The 15267-nt window shown below is 40.1% G+C and overlaps 1 gene segment (V, D, J or C); it reads right to left on the reverse strand.

The window, feature by feature from the left end:
- The window catches only part of LOC133122959 (Ig mu chain C region membrane-bound form-like), a 31526-nt gene extending 22999 nt beyond the window's left edge, over positions 1 to 8527 (reverse strand). The window contains 2 exon segments of the C gene segment in view: positions 8100 to 8406; positions 8482 to 8527. Of these exon segments, the coding sequence occupies positions 8100 to 8406; positions 8482 to 8527 (353 nt within the window).
- Between the last annotated feature and the right edge of the window lie 6740 nt (positions 8528 to 15267).

Consider the following 15267-nt stretch of genomic DNA (forward strand, 5'->3'; position numbering starts at 1 on the left):
TTTCCCTCAATCCTGACTAGTCTCCCAGTTCCTGCTGAAAAACATCCCCACAGCATGATGCTGCCACCACCATGCTTCACTGTAGGGATGGTATTGGCCAGGTGATGAGCGGTGCCTGGTTTCCTCCAAACATGACGCCTGGCATTCACGCCAAAGAGTTAAATCTTTGTCTCATCAGACCAGAGAATTTTGTTTCTCATGGTCTGAGAGTCCTTCAGGTGCCTTTTTGGCAAACTCCAGGCGGGCTGCCATGTGCCTTTTGCCAGGGAGTGGCTTCTGTCTGGCTACTCTACCATACAGGCCTGATTGGTGGATTGCTGCAGAGATGGTTGTCCTTCTGGAAGGTTCTCCTCTCTCCACAGAGGAACGCTGGAGCTCTGACAGAGTGACCATCGGGTTCTTGGTCATCTCCCTGACTTTAAGGCCCTTCTCCCCCGATTGCTCAGTTTAGACGGGCGGCCAGCTCTAGGAAGAGTCCTGGTGGTTCCGAACTTCTTCCATTTACGGACGATGGAGGCCACTGTGCTCATTGGGACCTTCAAAGCAGCAGAAATTTTTCTGTACCTTTCCCCAGATTTGTGCCTCGAGACAATCCTGTCTCAGAGGTCTACTGACAATTCCTTTGACTTCATGCTTGGTTTATGCTCCGACATGCACTGTCAACTGTGGGACCTTATATAGACAGGTGTGTGCCTTTCCAAATCATGTCCAATCAACTGAATTTACCACAGGTGGACTCCAATTAAGCTGTAGAAACATCTCAAGGTTGATCAATGGAAACAGGATGCACCTGAGCTCAATTTTGAGCTTCATGGCAAAGGCTGTGAATACTTATGTACATGTGATTTCTTAGTTTTTTATTTTTAATAAATTTGCTAAAATCTCAAAAAAACTTTTTTCACGTTGTCTTTATGGGGTATTGTGTGTAGAATTTGGGTGAAAAAAATGAATTTAATCAATTTTGGAATAAGGCTGTAACATAACAAAATGTGGAAAAAGTGAAGCGCTGTGAATACTTTCCGGATGCACTGTATATGTTATTACATTGGTAATATTGAGAGAGGGAGAGGAAGAAAAAACAGAATGAAGCCTTTGAGAGAGGGGTAAAACAAAACAGATAACATAGTAGCTAAAGATAACAATTAATGAAAACATTTTTTTTTTTACTTTAAAAAAGTGTGGAAAGAGTGACTTGTGTAGACATTTGGATATGCGGAAAAACAGAGGGATGGACAGAAAAACAGACGGATGGACAGGCAGATGAACAGAAAAACAGGTGGATGAACAGAAAAACAGACGGATGGACAGGTGGATGAACAGAAAAACAGACGGATGGACAATTGGGTAGATAGGCAGGATTGTTGATGGAAGCCTTGACTGGATAGTATGGAAAAGGGAGAGAAGAAAATAATTAAATTAAAGATAACATGATGAATATGAATAATACATTCCTAAATAACAAAATATAAAAAAGAACAGTAAAAGGAAAATATGCATGATTATGGATGGGCTGGATTGGGATATGGTATTGCATGGATAGTGTTTCTGGAGTATGTGAGTATATGTTGGTTAGGGTGGGGTTGGCGGGGATTAGGCAACAGGCAATTTAAATGATTTTATGAAAGGACCCCAAATGTTTGCATAGTGTGAGCTTTGGTGCTGATGTGAGATTATTTCCACGGATATGTGTTCTTTGAGAAGATTTAGCCATTGTGTTATGTTTATTGTGTGTCTTGTTTTCCAGTTTAAGAGGATGGTTTTCTTGACGATAGCTAGGGCAATGAGTATAGGTTTGGTATTTTACTGGGTTGATTGTTGAGAGGTCTCCTAGTTGACAGAGGGATGGACAGAGTGGAATGCTACAGCTCATAATGAGAGATATTTGGTCTGTGACTTGTTTCCAGAAATGGTGATTTGGTGGGCAGAGCCAGGTCGAGTGGAAGTAATTATCTGGGGTATTCAAAGAGCAGTGAGTGCAAGTGTCTGAGTTCACAAATCCCATTTTAAACATCTTTTGGTGGGTTATATGAGTTCTGTGAATTACCTTATATTGTATTGTTTGTAGGTTAGTATTGGTGGTCATCGTGAAGGTGATCCTACAGATTTGAGTCCAGAAGTCTGAATTGTAGCATAGTGATAAGTCTTCTTCCCAGGCTTGAATGGGGAGGGATATTGTTAGGTCTGTGGTTGATATTAGTTTGTACAATTTGGAGAGAATGTTTTTGGTATTGATTATTTTCTTAATTTCATCCATAAGCGGAGGTGGCTGTAAGTTGTTGTTCATTATTTTAATTTTACATTTTAAAACAGAAATTCATTCAAAGAACTGAAGATATTGCTCCTTCCCAATATTGTTCTTATGGACCAAATCCTGGAAGGTGATGAACGTGCTATCCTGAAAGATGTGTTGAAGATGTGTGATACCTTTTTATTTACATGTGGTGATGGAAAGTGGTGTTTTGTTTTACAAGAAGTTTAGCAGCCATATTGGAGTGTATTTGCACGGGGTCATTATGAATTTAAAGATTTTGTTAATTTTCCACCAGGCTGTCAGAGTTGTTGAAACGGCAGTGTTTTTGAAGCAGATGGTAGATCAGAGATGGAAATTTCTTTACATTCGGATTGTTCTGTCCATGGGCAATCCTGTTGGTTTGGATGAATCCAGTTTGTGATGTATTGTAGCTGGTTTGCCAAATATTAGTGATAAAAGTTTGGGGCTTCCAGCTTTGAGTTTCTGTATGGAATGCTACATCTCAGGACTCCCCCCTCACCTCCACTAGCAATATTAAATATCTGGGGATAAATATTTCCACCAAGCTGTCAGAGTTGTTCTTCCTTAATTTCATTCCATTAATAAATACAATTGAAGATGATTTAATTCCTAGCATAGCAACTGTAAAAATGACCATACTACCTTTTCAGAATGCCCCGGATCAAACTTTCTACCTTACAGAAATCCAGCTTAATATACTGATTCTATTTGAAATTTTTAAACTGCTTATCCATGATACAATGAACACAATATGGGGCGACATGGCTCAGGCAGTAAGAACAGTTGTCTGGCGGTCGGAGGGTTGCCGGATCGATCCCCCGCCCGGGCTGTGTCAAAGTGTCCCTGAGTGAGACACCTAACCCCTAAATGCTCCTGACGAGCTGGTCGGCGCCTTGCATGGCAGCCAATCGCCATTGGTGTGTGAGTGTGTGTGTGTGTTTGTATGAATGAATGGGTGAATGAGAAGCATTAATTGTACAGTGCTTTGGATAAAGGTGCTATATAAATGCCAACCATTTACAATATGCACTTGTTTTACCAAAATATTTTTGCTTGCTTTGGCCTTAATTGTTTGTATATTGTCTATGTTCTTCTATGTCTTGCTGTGTGTAATGCACAATCTGTGTTATTTGTTATATTGTAAGCCATTTTGGCCAGGACTCCCTTAAATAATAATACAAATTAAATAAAAAGTTTTTATCATTTTTAGAATGAGAAACTATTATGCATTTGGACCCTTGTTGTGAAAAGGACACTGACATTATTAAATGACACATTTTTTATTTCATTATAGTTTATGAATTATTATAGTTATATTTATAGTTATTATTACAGTGTTTACTGCTCTTTTATTACATGTACTATTTTTACATTGTGCTCCAAAATAAATACTCTATATCTTCATTTGTCGATTTGCTGATTCCACACACTTATTTCCAGAAAAGCTATCATAACTTTACATGCAATGTTCAGGAAACACCTGCCATTTATAGTGTTTCTCGTCATGTCTTGGCCTTCCTAATTTATTGCATATTGCCCATTTTATAACGGAAACAGAAATAAACTGCTTGTTTTATTAATAGCCTGCTGGCTCTGGTGGAAAGCATTCCAAAAACGAACAGTCTGAAGTGGAACAGAAGGAGGCAGGTGACAAGATTTATGTTCACTGGTAAATCATGAGTGTCTGTTTGACCTGCACCGCTGGCCTATGGGGTGCCCTGCTGGGGCACCATTTTAACCGTTAATTCAGGTTTCGCCACAACTGCTTTTCACGTGTGTTGAGTGATGAAATGTGGGCTTCATTTCACAGGTCATTTACTCAAAGTAGATACATGTTCTGTCCTGGTTAGATCTGTTTCCCTCTGCATTCTGTCCTGGCTAGGTCTATATCTGTCAGTACTGCACATTCTGTCCTGATTAGGACTGTATATGTCTGTACATTCTGTCCTGTTAAGGTCTGTTTCTCTGTGCATTCTGCCCAGGTTAGGTCTGTATATGTCTGTACATTCTGCCCAGGTTAGGTCTCTATCTATTCATGCTGTGGAGGGAGGGAGGTTTTTGTAATGAGATGTATCACTGTGACCCCGAGCTAGTGTACACAGTGTTTAACACCTGTACAAAAACCACCTCTGGGCTGCAAATGTCTAATTGTGTTCACTCATATTTTAGATTTTTTAATACTGTTCATGAATAAATTCTAAATGTATATCTAAGCAAGAATTAGTATTTTGATATATGATTTACTATTTAACATTACTATATACTATTGTCTGTTGCTAGAACTGTGCACGTTTTTCATCTTCAAACTATGTGCACATTTTCAACAAGTGTATTTTACATGCCATGAAGCTTTACATTTTACATGTCATTCAGTCTCCAGGTGCAATTCAAAAGAAAATGTGTTTCAAAGAATATTTTCAGAAAAAAGAAAAATAGCTTTTCCATTGCACACATTCCACCCAAAGTACTTGCTGAAATACTCTATACATTATGTCACCTGTTGTGCTGTGGCACTGTACCTGCTGGTAAACACTGGAACAGTGATTGTTCTGTGGAATTAACGCATGGACCATCAGAGTGGCAGTTCAGCCAGCATGTCATGATCATTTTGTGGGGTTTTTTACCGTGATGGTTATAATGTGCAATGATATAATTTGGGCATGTCTTTATACAATCTCTCTGAAGATAGATATAACTATTTAATTGGTGTGCCAATTTCAAATCGTTATTTTTATGGGCCAAATTGTAGTTTTTCAGATTTTCAGTTTATCAATTTAATTGATGAATAGTAGACAACAATCGATTAAAATAACTGCACAAAATGTGTATCCCTAGTCTATATGTCTCTGTTAATTCTGCCCAGGTTCGGTCTGTATATGTCTGTACATTCTACTCATTCTATCACAAACATGTCAGCGGTTTTCTCCTTCATGAATGAAGTTAGTGGGTTATTTTGTATTTAATGTGCAGTGCTTTAATTTGGGACATATATCAATTGAATCTCTCTATTTAATTGGTATGCCAATTTAAAAAAAATCTTTTTATGGGCTTGCCACGGTTCTTCTGCAGACTTTGGTTGGCTCCTTGTTTCTGATCTCAGACAGCGTTGATCAAGTTTTTATGTAAACCGTAGTAAATTGCTTACAGTAATATGTTACTTTTTAAAATGAAATACAAAAATGTCTCTGTGAAATTAAATCTTTTGGAAAATGAATATTTGTAAATCTCAAATGTGTTCTTTTACACTAACACACACAAATAAATGAACATATATATATATATAATAAAGTCTAGGGTGCCTAAGACTTCTGCACAGTACTGGAGTAGTTTTTAAGATGTACAGTTCAGTTAAGGTCAGGTCTGTATATGTCTGTACATTCTGTCCTGGTTAGGTCTGTATCTATTCTGTCATGCTGTGAAAGGTGGCGGGTTTTTGTAATGAGACGTATCACTGTGACGAGCTATAGTAGACAGTGATTACCACCTGTACAAAAACCATGCCTGGTCTAATATCTTTTATGCAGAAATTCTCAATGTGTATTTGAGTATTTTGATATACTGTCAGGTCCATAAATATTGGGACATCGACACAATTCTCTCTTTTTGGCTCTAAAGAGCTGTCACTATCAGTGAAGCGAGCCATCATTAGGCAGAAAAATCTAAACAAACCCATCAGAGAGATAGCAAAAACATTAGGTGTGGCCAAATCAACTGTTTGGAACATTCTTAAAAAGAAAGTACGCACTGGTGAGCTCAGCAACACCAAAAGACCTGGAAGACCACGGAAAACAACTGTGGTGGAGAAGAATTATTTCCCTGGTGAAGAAAAACCCCTTCACAACAGTTGGCCAGATCAAGAACACTCTCCAGGAGGTAGGTGTATGTGTGTCAAAGTCAACAATCAAGAGAAGACTTCACCAGAGTGAATACAGAGGGTTCACCACAAGATGTAAACCATTGGTGAGCCTCAAAAACAGGAAGACCAGATTAGAGTTTGCCAAACAACATCTAAAAGAACCTTTACAGTTCTGGAACAACATCCTATGGACAGATGAGACAAAGATCAACTTGTATCAGAATGATGGGAAGAGAAGAGTATGGAGAAGGAATGGAACTGCTCGTGATCCAAAACATACCACCTCATCAGTGAAGCATGGTGGTGGTAGTGTCATGGCGTGGGCATGTATGGCTGCCAATGGAACTGGTTCCCTTGTATTTATTGATGATGTGACTGCTGATAAAAGCAGCAGGATGAATTCTGAAGTGTTTCGGGCAATATTATCTGCTCATATTCAGCCAAATGCTTCAGAACTCATTGGACGGCGCTTCACAGTGCAGATGGACAATGACCCGAAGCATACTGCGAAAGCAACCAAAGAGTTTTTTAAGGCAAAGAAGTGGAATGTTATGCAATGGCCAAGTCAATCACCTGACCTGAATCCGATTGAACATGCATTTCACTTGCTGAAGACAAAACTGAAGGGAAAATGCCCCAAGAACAAACAGGAACTGAAGACAGTTGCAGTAGAGGCCTGGCAGAGCATCACCAGGGATGAAACCCAGCGTCTGGTGATGTCTATGCATTCCAGACTTCAGGCTGTAATTCACTGCAAAGGATTTGCAACCAAATATTAAAAAGTGAAAGTTTGATTTATGATTGTTAGTTTGTCCCATTACTTTTGGTCCCTTAAAAAGTGGGAGGCACATATACAAACTGTTGTAATTCCTACATTGTTCACCTGATTTGGATGTAAATACCCTCAAATTAAAGCTGAAAGTCTGCAGTTAAAGCACACCTTGTCTGTTTCATTTCAAATCCATTGCGGTGGTGTATAGAGCCAAAAAGAGGAGAATTGTGTCGATGTCCCAATATTTATGGACCTGACTGTATGATTTCCATGCGCAGATGTAATATTCACTCTTTACTCTTCATAACAGTCCTTTGCTAAGACATTGCAGCCCTTTCATCTTCAAAATATGTGCACATTTTCACCAAGCGTGATTATTATGCCCCTTTCACTTTTCATTCCTCCTTAAGGTAGAATGCAAAACAATATATTTTGAGAAAAAAGCTCAAACTTTACCCTAAATACTTGCTGGAATGCTGTATTCCTGATATTCCTTGTTGTGCTGTCGCCCTGTGCCTGCTGGGAGACATTGGAATAGTGATCTCTCTGTAACTGGCGCAGGAATTTCCAAATAGGAATTCTTACTTGGCAGACCTTCCGGGCCTCGCCGTGGTGAAAGCTCCAGGAGCCAGGAAGGGCTGCACGGGAGGACACAGCGTTTGGCGTAGACTCTAGATAAGAAGAGTGTTGTCTTATCTTTTTTATAATGTATTCTCCTGACAAAAATAAAAATACCTACTGGAAAAATAAATGTATTTCTTTTATTTCAAAATTGGTGTATTTTTGTGCTTCTCTCAGGAGTAATATCAGGTTTGTCTCAGTATATTGTGGATAAATATTCAATAGATAATCCAAGAACAGACAAGTTTGTATCTGGGCCTTCTATTAATGTAGAGTGATGATCTGTTTATTTACACATACAGAAATTGTGCTGAGCAGATCTCTTTTAAATCAGTGGCAATAACTGACTATAGGCCTCTAAAATGTAGTAGTGAGGAGTGACTCAAGAGAATTTGAAAGGTGACCAAGAATTTCCAGCCATCTAATAGCATAAATGATGAGATAAAGAAAATAACCAAAAAATGGACTGATATTTATGACAGAAACCCTGAGTTTCACTTCATACAGCAGAGTTCATTCCAGGGCTCTCTGCTGTAGCTCTGTGTGATAAAGGGGAAGAGGTTTTAGTGTGGGTTCACTGTGGGTGTCTGGCACAGTAATACACAGCAGTGTCTTCAGCTGTCAGGCTGTTCATCTGTAAATACAGCTTGTTGTTGGAGTCGTCTCTGGAGATGGTGAATCTTCCCTGAACAGACTGGGAATAGCTGGTGCCACTGCTAGGGTTAATATAGGCAACCCACTCCAGTGCCTTCCCAGGAGTCTGTCTGATCCAGTTCAGATATAAGCTGCTGAATGAGAACCCAGAGGCTGTACAGGTCAGTTTGTGGGATTCTCCAGGCTTTTTAACTGCTGGTTCAGACTCAGTCAGTGTCTGACATTCAACACCTGTGAAAGTACGAAAGATTTTGTACCCTTGTAAAGAATTCAGTAAAAACGAATTAATGGCAGATTAAAACATACTTGTAATGATCACTGTAATGAGAAGCAGGCTGGTTATAACAGTCATGGTGAAAGTCTTTGACTGCAGTCTGTGATGATAGTCCAACAGTCAGTCTCCAACAACAGTCCCTCCTCCCTCAGTGCAGAGAGGTAAATGTAGAAGGAAGAGCTCAGAGTTTGCATCAACTCCTCCTCACTGGGTGGGCAGATCTCACACTGTTTAAATAGAGCAGTCAGAGCTGTAGACGGGGCTCAGATCATGTAGCAGTTATGAGTATTATCCATCATTACAGCCGTGTGTCTCTCTTCCATGGCTGATGACTGCATTATTATTCATAGTGAATCCAGTCCAGGGAGTTTCCTGGCAGGTGAGGATGGGAGAGTGGAGCCAGGGACTCCCCAGTACTCAGTACATCACAAGTCACTCTAATGAGAGTGTCCAACACAGACAGCATAGGGCCACTCAGCACAGAAAGCACCCTGATATCCAGTGGTAAACACTAGGCCCTGCATGTGTAACACTTACAAAGGGAAAAATAATTCCACCCCCATTGCTGAGAAACTTGTCAGTAATAGGTTTGTGATTAAAATTTCAACTGAATTAATGCTTATTCTATGTTGCTATGACTAATTCAAAGAATAATATAATCAGTTTTTTCAATACAGTAATGAAGTTCACGGGATTCAAAGCGTAATCGTCTTATTCATCAAAATGCATGTCATTGATTTATTTTCCTCAAATGTATGAGGATTGTTGTTAAGATGTGGTTGTTGGGTTGGAGCATTTTTTTAGTGTACTTATGAAGTATTCCACATTGTAGTATTATGGTGTGTGTTTTACTGCAGAACTCATCAGGGAGGGTTTTTGTACAGCCCTGCTGTAGCTTTGCTGCACTGTGTGAATCTGGCACAGTAATACACAGCTGTGTCTCCAGTCTGCAGGCTGCTCCCGTGTAAAGACATTGTGTTACTGGAGGTGTCTCTGGAGATGGTGAACTTGCTCTTCAGTGAATCCTTGTAATACAAACCCCCACCTCCGTACATATATCCAATCCACTCCAGAGCTTTACCTGCAGGCTGTCGGATCCAGCCTGTATAGTAGCTGTCAGTCAGAGAATACCCAGAGACTTTACAGGAGATGCTCAGAGACTCTCCTGGTTTTACTATCATGGAGCCTGGCTGTGTGAGTTCTACACAGTGACCATCTGTGGAGACAGAAATAAAAAAGATCCCTGTGAGCAATATAATAAATTAGTGAAACAGCATACAGTATTCAACTGTAGATTTAAGCATTTTTAAAAGTAAAATATTGGAACTTTATCACAGAATAATCTTAAAGTGAAATAAAAATATTAAAACCGCATGATCACTTACAAGAGAAAGTTCCCAGCAACACTGCTAATGCTACAATAGCTCCCATTGTCACACACAGATCTCCCTCTCTGTCTTACAGGTGATGCTCCTGTGTTGGGAGGATAATTCGCAGGGGCTTTTATAGGAAATACTGTGGGCTGAATTTGTTTAAATCTCTAGGGGTTGGAGGAAGGCGAAAAACAAGATAAATTCAGAGGGTCAGAACATTATGAGGAGCACTGCTGCCCCCTCCTGGAGGAAAACTAAAATAGCAGACAGCTTCCACCAGCATTGCTCTGGAATTCACACCAGTAACAGTAATGTTCAATTCATTGTTTTATTTCAGAATTTAAGCTCATGTAGTTATGATTCATATTTATACACACTGGAATGCATTCCATTTGGGTCACAAAAAAAGAAGAGTCCTTCCTTATTTGTCCTGTTTGGGGAATCTTAGCTTATCTATCTTAAAAAGTAAGTCAAACCAAATGCAAATAAGCTTGAATCTTTTCTAAAGGTTTGGGTTTCCATTAAAAAAGAATCAGATAACCCGAATAAGTCTGGTTATATTTTACTTTCCTCATATAATTAATCTTGAAATAATTTGGATTGCTAGGTCTTCCATTGAATAAAATACAAAGACTGCTCTTCTCCAAAAGGTGTTCTCGAACCCCTAACAAATATAGATGAACCCATTACACACACACAATGCCATTTGGTACATATCCTCACCACATGTTTACTATTGAGAGAATAACTGAAACTGTTGTGAAGAGGTAAAGGGAAAATACTTTTGTGTTGGTCAAAGTGACTAATGTAGAAATGTGGAAACAATTAACTATAGACATTTGCTACCCAGATTATTTGATATGAATCTAAAACAGCATTGTTCTTTTATTCCTTCATTAGATCTAGTTCTCTGCTGTGGCTCTGTGTGATAAAGGGGAAGAGGGTTTTGTGCGGCTCTCCCCTCACTCTCTCTTACTGTGGGTCTCTGGCACAGTAATACAAAGCAGTATCTTTACCTGTCAGGCTGTTTATCTGTAAATACAGCTGGTTCTTGCTGTTGTCTCTGGAGTATAGTGCACATTAGAGCTGTCATACTGATATCCCAACCACTCCAGCCCCTTCCCAGGAGCCTGTCTGACCCAGCCCATCCAGTAGCTGCTGAATGAGAACCCAGAGGCTGTACAGGTCAGTGTGTGGGATTCTCCAGGCTTTTTAACTGCTGGTTCAGACTCAGTCAGTGTCTGACATTCAACACCTGTGAAATGAAGACAGACTTAGTCTTCACAATCCACAACCTCACAAAATAACATTTCAGTAAAAATGAAATGAATGGGAAATTAAAACATACTTGTAAAGAACACTGAAATGAGAAGCAGGCTGGTTATAACAGCCATGGTGAAAGTCTTTGACTGCAGTCTGTGATGATTGTCCTACAGTCAGTCTCCAAAAACAGTCCCTCCTCCCTCAGTGCAGAGAGGTAAATGTAGAAGGAAGAGCTCAGAGTTTGCATCAACTCCTCCTCACTGGGTGGGCAGATCTCACACTGTTTAAATAGAGCTATGGACGGGGCTCAGATCATATTGCATTTACAGTGGGAGCAATAATTATTTGATCCCTTGCTGATTTTGTAGGTTTGCCCACTTACAAAGAATAGAACTGTGTAGAATTTTAATCATAGGTACATTTTAACATTGAGAGACCGAATATCACAAAATAATCCACAATAACATTTATAAATGTATTATCGTATTTTTGCCTGAAATAAGTATTTGATCCCCTCCCAATCAGCAATAATTCTGGCTCCCACAGACCAGTTTGTTTTCCATTAAGAAGCACTCCTAATCTCAACTCATTACCCAAAACACCTGTGTCAACTCGTTACATCGTTATGTAGCTGTATAAAAGACACCTTTCCACACAATCAATCAGATTCCAACGTTTCCACCATGGCCAAGACAAAGGAGCTGTCTAAGGACATCAGGGACAAAATTGTAGACCTGCACAAGGCTGGGATGGGCTACAAGAAAATAAGCAAGTAGCTTGGTGAGAAGTTAAAAACTGTTGGAGCAATTATTAGAAAATGGAAGAAACACAACGTCACGGCCAATCTCCCTCGGTCTGGGGCTCCACGCCTCGTGGGATATCAATGATCATGAGAAAGGTCAGGGACCAGCCCAGTACTACACAGGAGGAGCTTGTTAATGACCTGAAGGCAGATGGGACCACAGTCACGAAGAGAACCATGAGTAACACACTACACCGTGAAGGATTAAAATCCTGCTGCGCACGCAAGGTTCCTCTGCTGAAGAAGGCACATGTACAGGCCCGTCTGAAGTTTGCCAAAGAACACCTGGATGATTCAGAGGAGGCTTGGGAGAAGGTGATGCGGTCAGATGAGACCAAAATAGAGCTATTTGGCATCAACTCGACTCGCCGTGTTTGGAGGAAGAGAAATGCTGAGTACAACCCCAAGAACACCATCCCCACTGTGAAGCATGGAAGTGGAAACCTTATGCTTTGGGGGTGTTTCTCAGCTAAGGGGACAGGATGACCTCACCGTATCGAGGGGAGGATGAATGGGGCCATGTACCAGGAAATTTTGGGCGACAACCTCCTTCCCTCAGTGAGAGCACTGAAAATGGGTAGTGCATGGGTCTTCCAACATGACAATGACCCAAAACATACGGCCAAGGCAACAAAGGAGTGGAGCATATTAAGGTCCTGGAGTGGCCTAGCCAGTCTCCAGACCTAAATCTCATTGAAAATCTGTGGAGGGAGCTGAAGCTTCGAGTTGCCAAGCCTCGGAACCTTAAGGATTTGGAGAGGATCTGCAAAGAGGAGTGTACCAAAATCGCTCCCAAGATCTGTGCAAACCTGGTGAAAAACTACAACAAACGTCTGACCTCTGTGCTTGCCAACAAAGGTTACTCCATCAAGTATTAAGTCCTATTGTTGTATGGATCAAATACTTATTTCATGTGAAAATATGATATTATTCATTCATTCATTCATTATCCTAACCCGCTTATCCTGTACAGGGTCGCAGGGGGGCTGGAGCCTATCGCAGCATACATTGGGCGAAAGGTAGGAATACACCTTAGACAGGTCGCCAGTCCATCGCAGGGCACACACACCATTCACTCACACACTCATACCTATGGGCAATTTAGACTCTCCAATCAGCCTATACTGCATGTCTTTGGACTGTGGGAGGAAACCTGAGTACCCGGAGGAAACCCACACGAACACGGGGAGAACATGCAAACTCCACACAGAGAGGCCCCGGCCAACGGGGATTCGAACCCAGGACCTCCTTGCTGTGAGGCGGCAGTGCTACCCACCGTGCCGCCAAATATGATATTACCTATGATTAAAATTCTACACAGTTCCATTCTTTGTAAGTGTGCAAACCTACAAAATCAGCAAGGGATCAAATAATTATTGCTCCCACTGTATATGCTTCATGAAAGCCTTATTTATTCATTCATTTATGCATAGAATTTCTGTCAGACTTTATTACTAAATTCTTGAGGCATATAGTTCATTATTGACACTGAATGAAAGAGGTCTGCCTGATTTCTTTACGATTGTTTTGTAAATGATACATTTTAATTTTATGCAAATAAAAGTTCCAGATATAATCCTTCCTGCACTTTGTGCATCGATATATCTTATATTCAAATCATAACTACGTGAACATTAATTCTGAATTCACCCTATTAGCTTTGCTACTGATCGACTGACCCTCTGAATTTATCTTGTTTTTCTCCTTCCTCCAACCCCCAGAGATTTAAACAAATTCGGCCCACAGTATTTCCTATAGGAGCCCCTGAGAATTCATGCATCAGCACTAACATTACATTACATTAATGGCATTTGGCAGACGCTCTTATCCAGAGCGACGTACAACAAAGTGCATACCCATAACCAGGGATAAGTGCGCTGAAAGACCTCGAGGGAAGTACAATTTCAACTGCTACCTGTACAACAAAGATAAGGACCAGGGCCTATATGAATAATTATTATTATTATATATTTTTTTTTTGCAGAGCAGCAGTGAGTGGGACTCAGTCTGTACTTTAACTCAACGCTCCTCCTTCTCTCCTGCAGCCATGAAGCTCCTACCAGCCCTGCTGCTCCTCGCAGCTCTCACTCTCTCAGGTCTCTCTCTCTCTCTCTCTCTCTCTCTCTCTCTCTCTCTCTCTCTCTCTCTCTCCCCCCCTCTCTCTCTTTTTGTCTCTGCTTCTTCCATGTTCCACTTTTATTTTAATTGCAGGTGTTCAGGGTGAGATTGTCCTGACAGAATCTCTCAGGTCTCTCTCTCTCTCTCTGTCCCATTTTCTCTCATGCTTCAAACATACACCAATCTCACAAGGATATTTTCAAAATCCAGTAAACCTTGCATAAATATTTCCCAAATGGTCCACTGTCTCTTATGTTCAACACACTATATGTTCATTTAATGTAAAATATTAACAAGCAGGCTGCTTTCATATTTGTTTGAATTGGATTAGCTAAATGGCACAATATTATTTACTACTATAATTGAGGTGGAAGAGGACTACTTCTGTAAATGTCTGTGAAGACATTACCACTCTTACACTGACAAAAGGTCCAGATAAAAACCTTCCTGTTCTTTGTCATATCTGCAAACCATTAATGCAACAAAATTGATCACTAAAATCATGTGTCGTATTTACGGAAACATGAACGTACAGAAAATACTTCTGTCACATTTCTTTTTCAGCATTACATTTATTTTGAGGACAATTAACTGAAATTGTTTTTGGAATACTTTCTTGGAATGTAGATTTCAGAAATATGTGGTGTTATCTACACTCTTTGGGGTAAGAGAGGACTGTATATGAGTACATTATCATTGTGTACTTACAAAAAGTCCAGAAACAAAGATAAAGTTAGTAAATCTGAAGTTCATGAATTAAACTTGAGCGGCTTGCTGATCTGCTGTTTTAATTCTCCTCCAGGAGGGGGCAGCAGTGCTCTTACTGGATATTCTGACCCTCTGAATTTATCTTGTTCTTCTCCTTCCTCCAATCCCCAGAGATTTAAACAAATTCAGTCCACAGTATTTCCTATAAAAGCCCCTGAGAATTCTCCTCCCAACACAGGAGCATCACCTGTAAGACAGAGAGGGAGATATGTGTGTGACAATGGGAGCTATTGTGGCATTAGCAGTGTTGCTGGGAACTTTGTCTTGTAAGTGATTCTGCTGTTTTCATATTTTTATTTAACTTTAAGATTATTCTGTGAAAAAGTTCCAGTATTTTTCTTTTAAAAATTGCTGAATGAAACAGCACACAGTATTCAACTGTGGATTTAACACAGGTGAATACTGTGTGCTCTTTCATTCAGTAATTATATTACTTATTGATACACTCACAAACATCCTTTTTATTTCTGTCTCCACAGATGGTCACTGTGTTG

The sequence above is a fragment of the Conger conger genome, chromosome 2, assembly GCF_963514075.1.
Source record: "Conger conger chromosome 2, fConCon1.1, whole genome shotgun sequence".
NCBI lineage: Eukaryota > Metazoa > Chordata > Actinopteri > Anguilliformes > Congridae > Conger > Conger conger.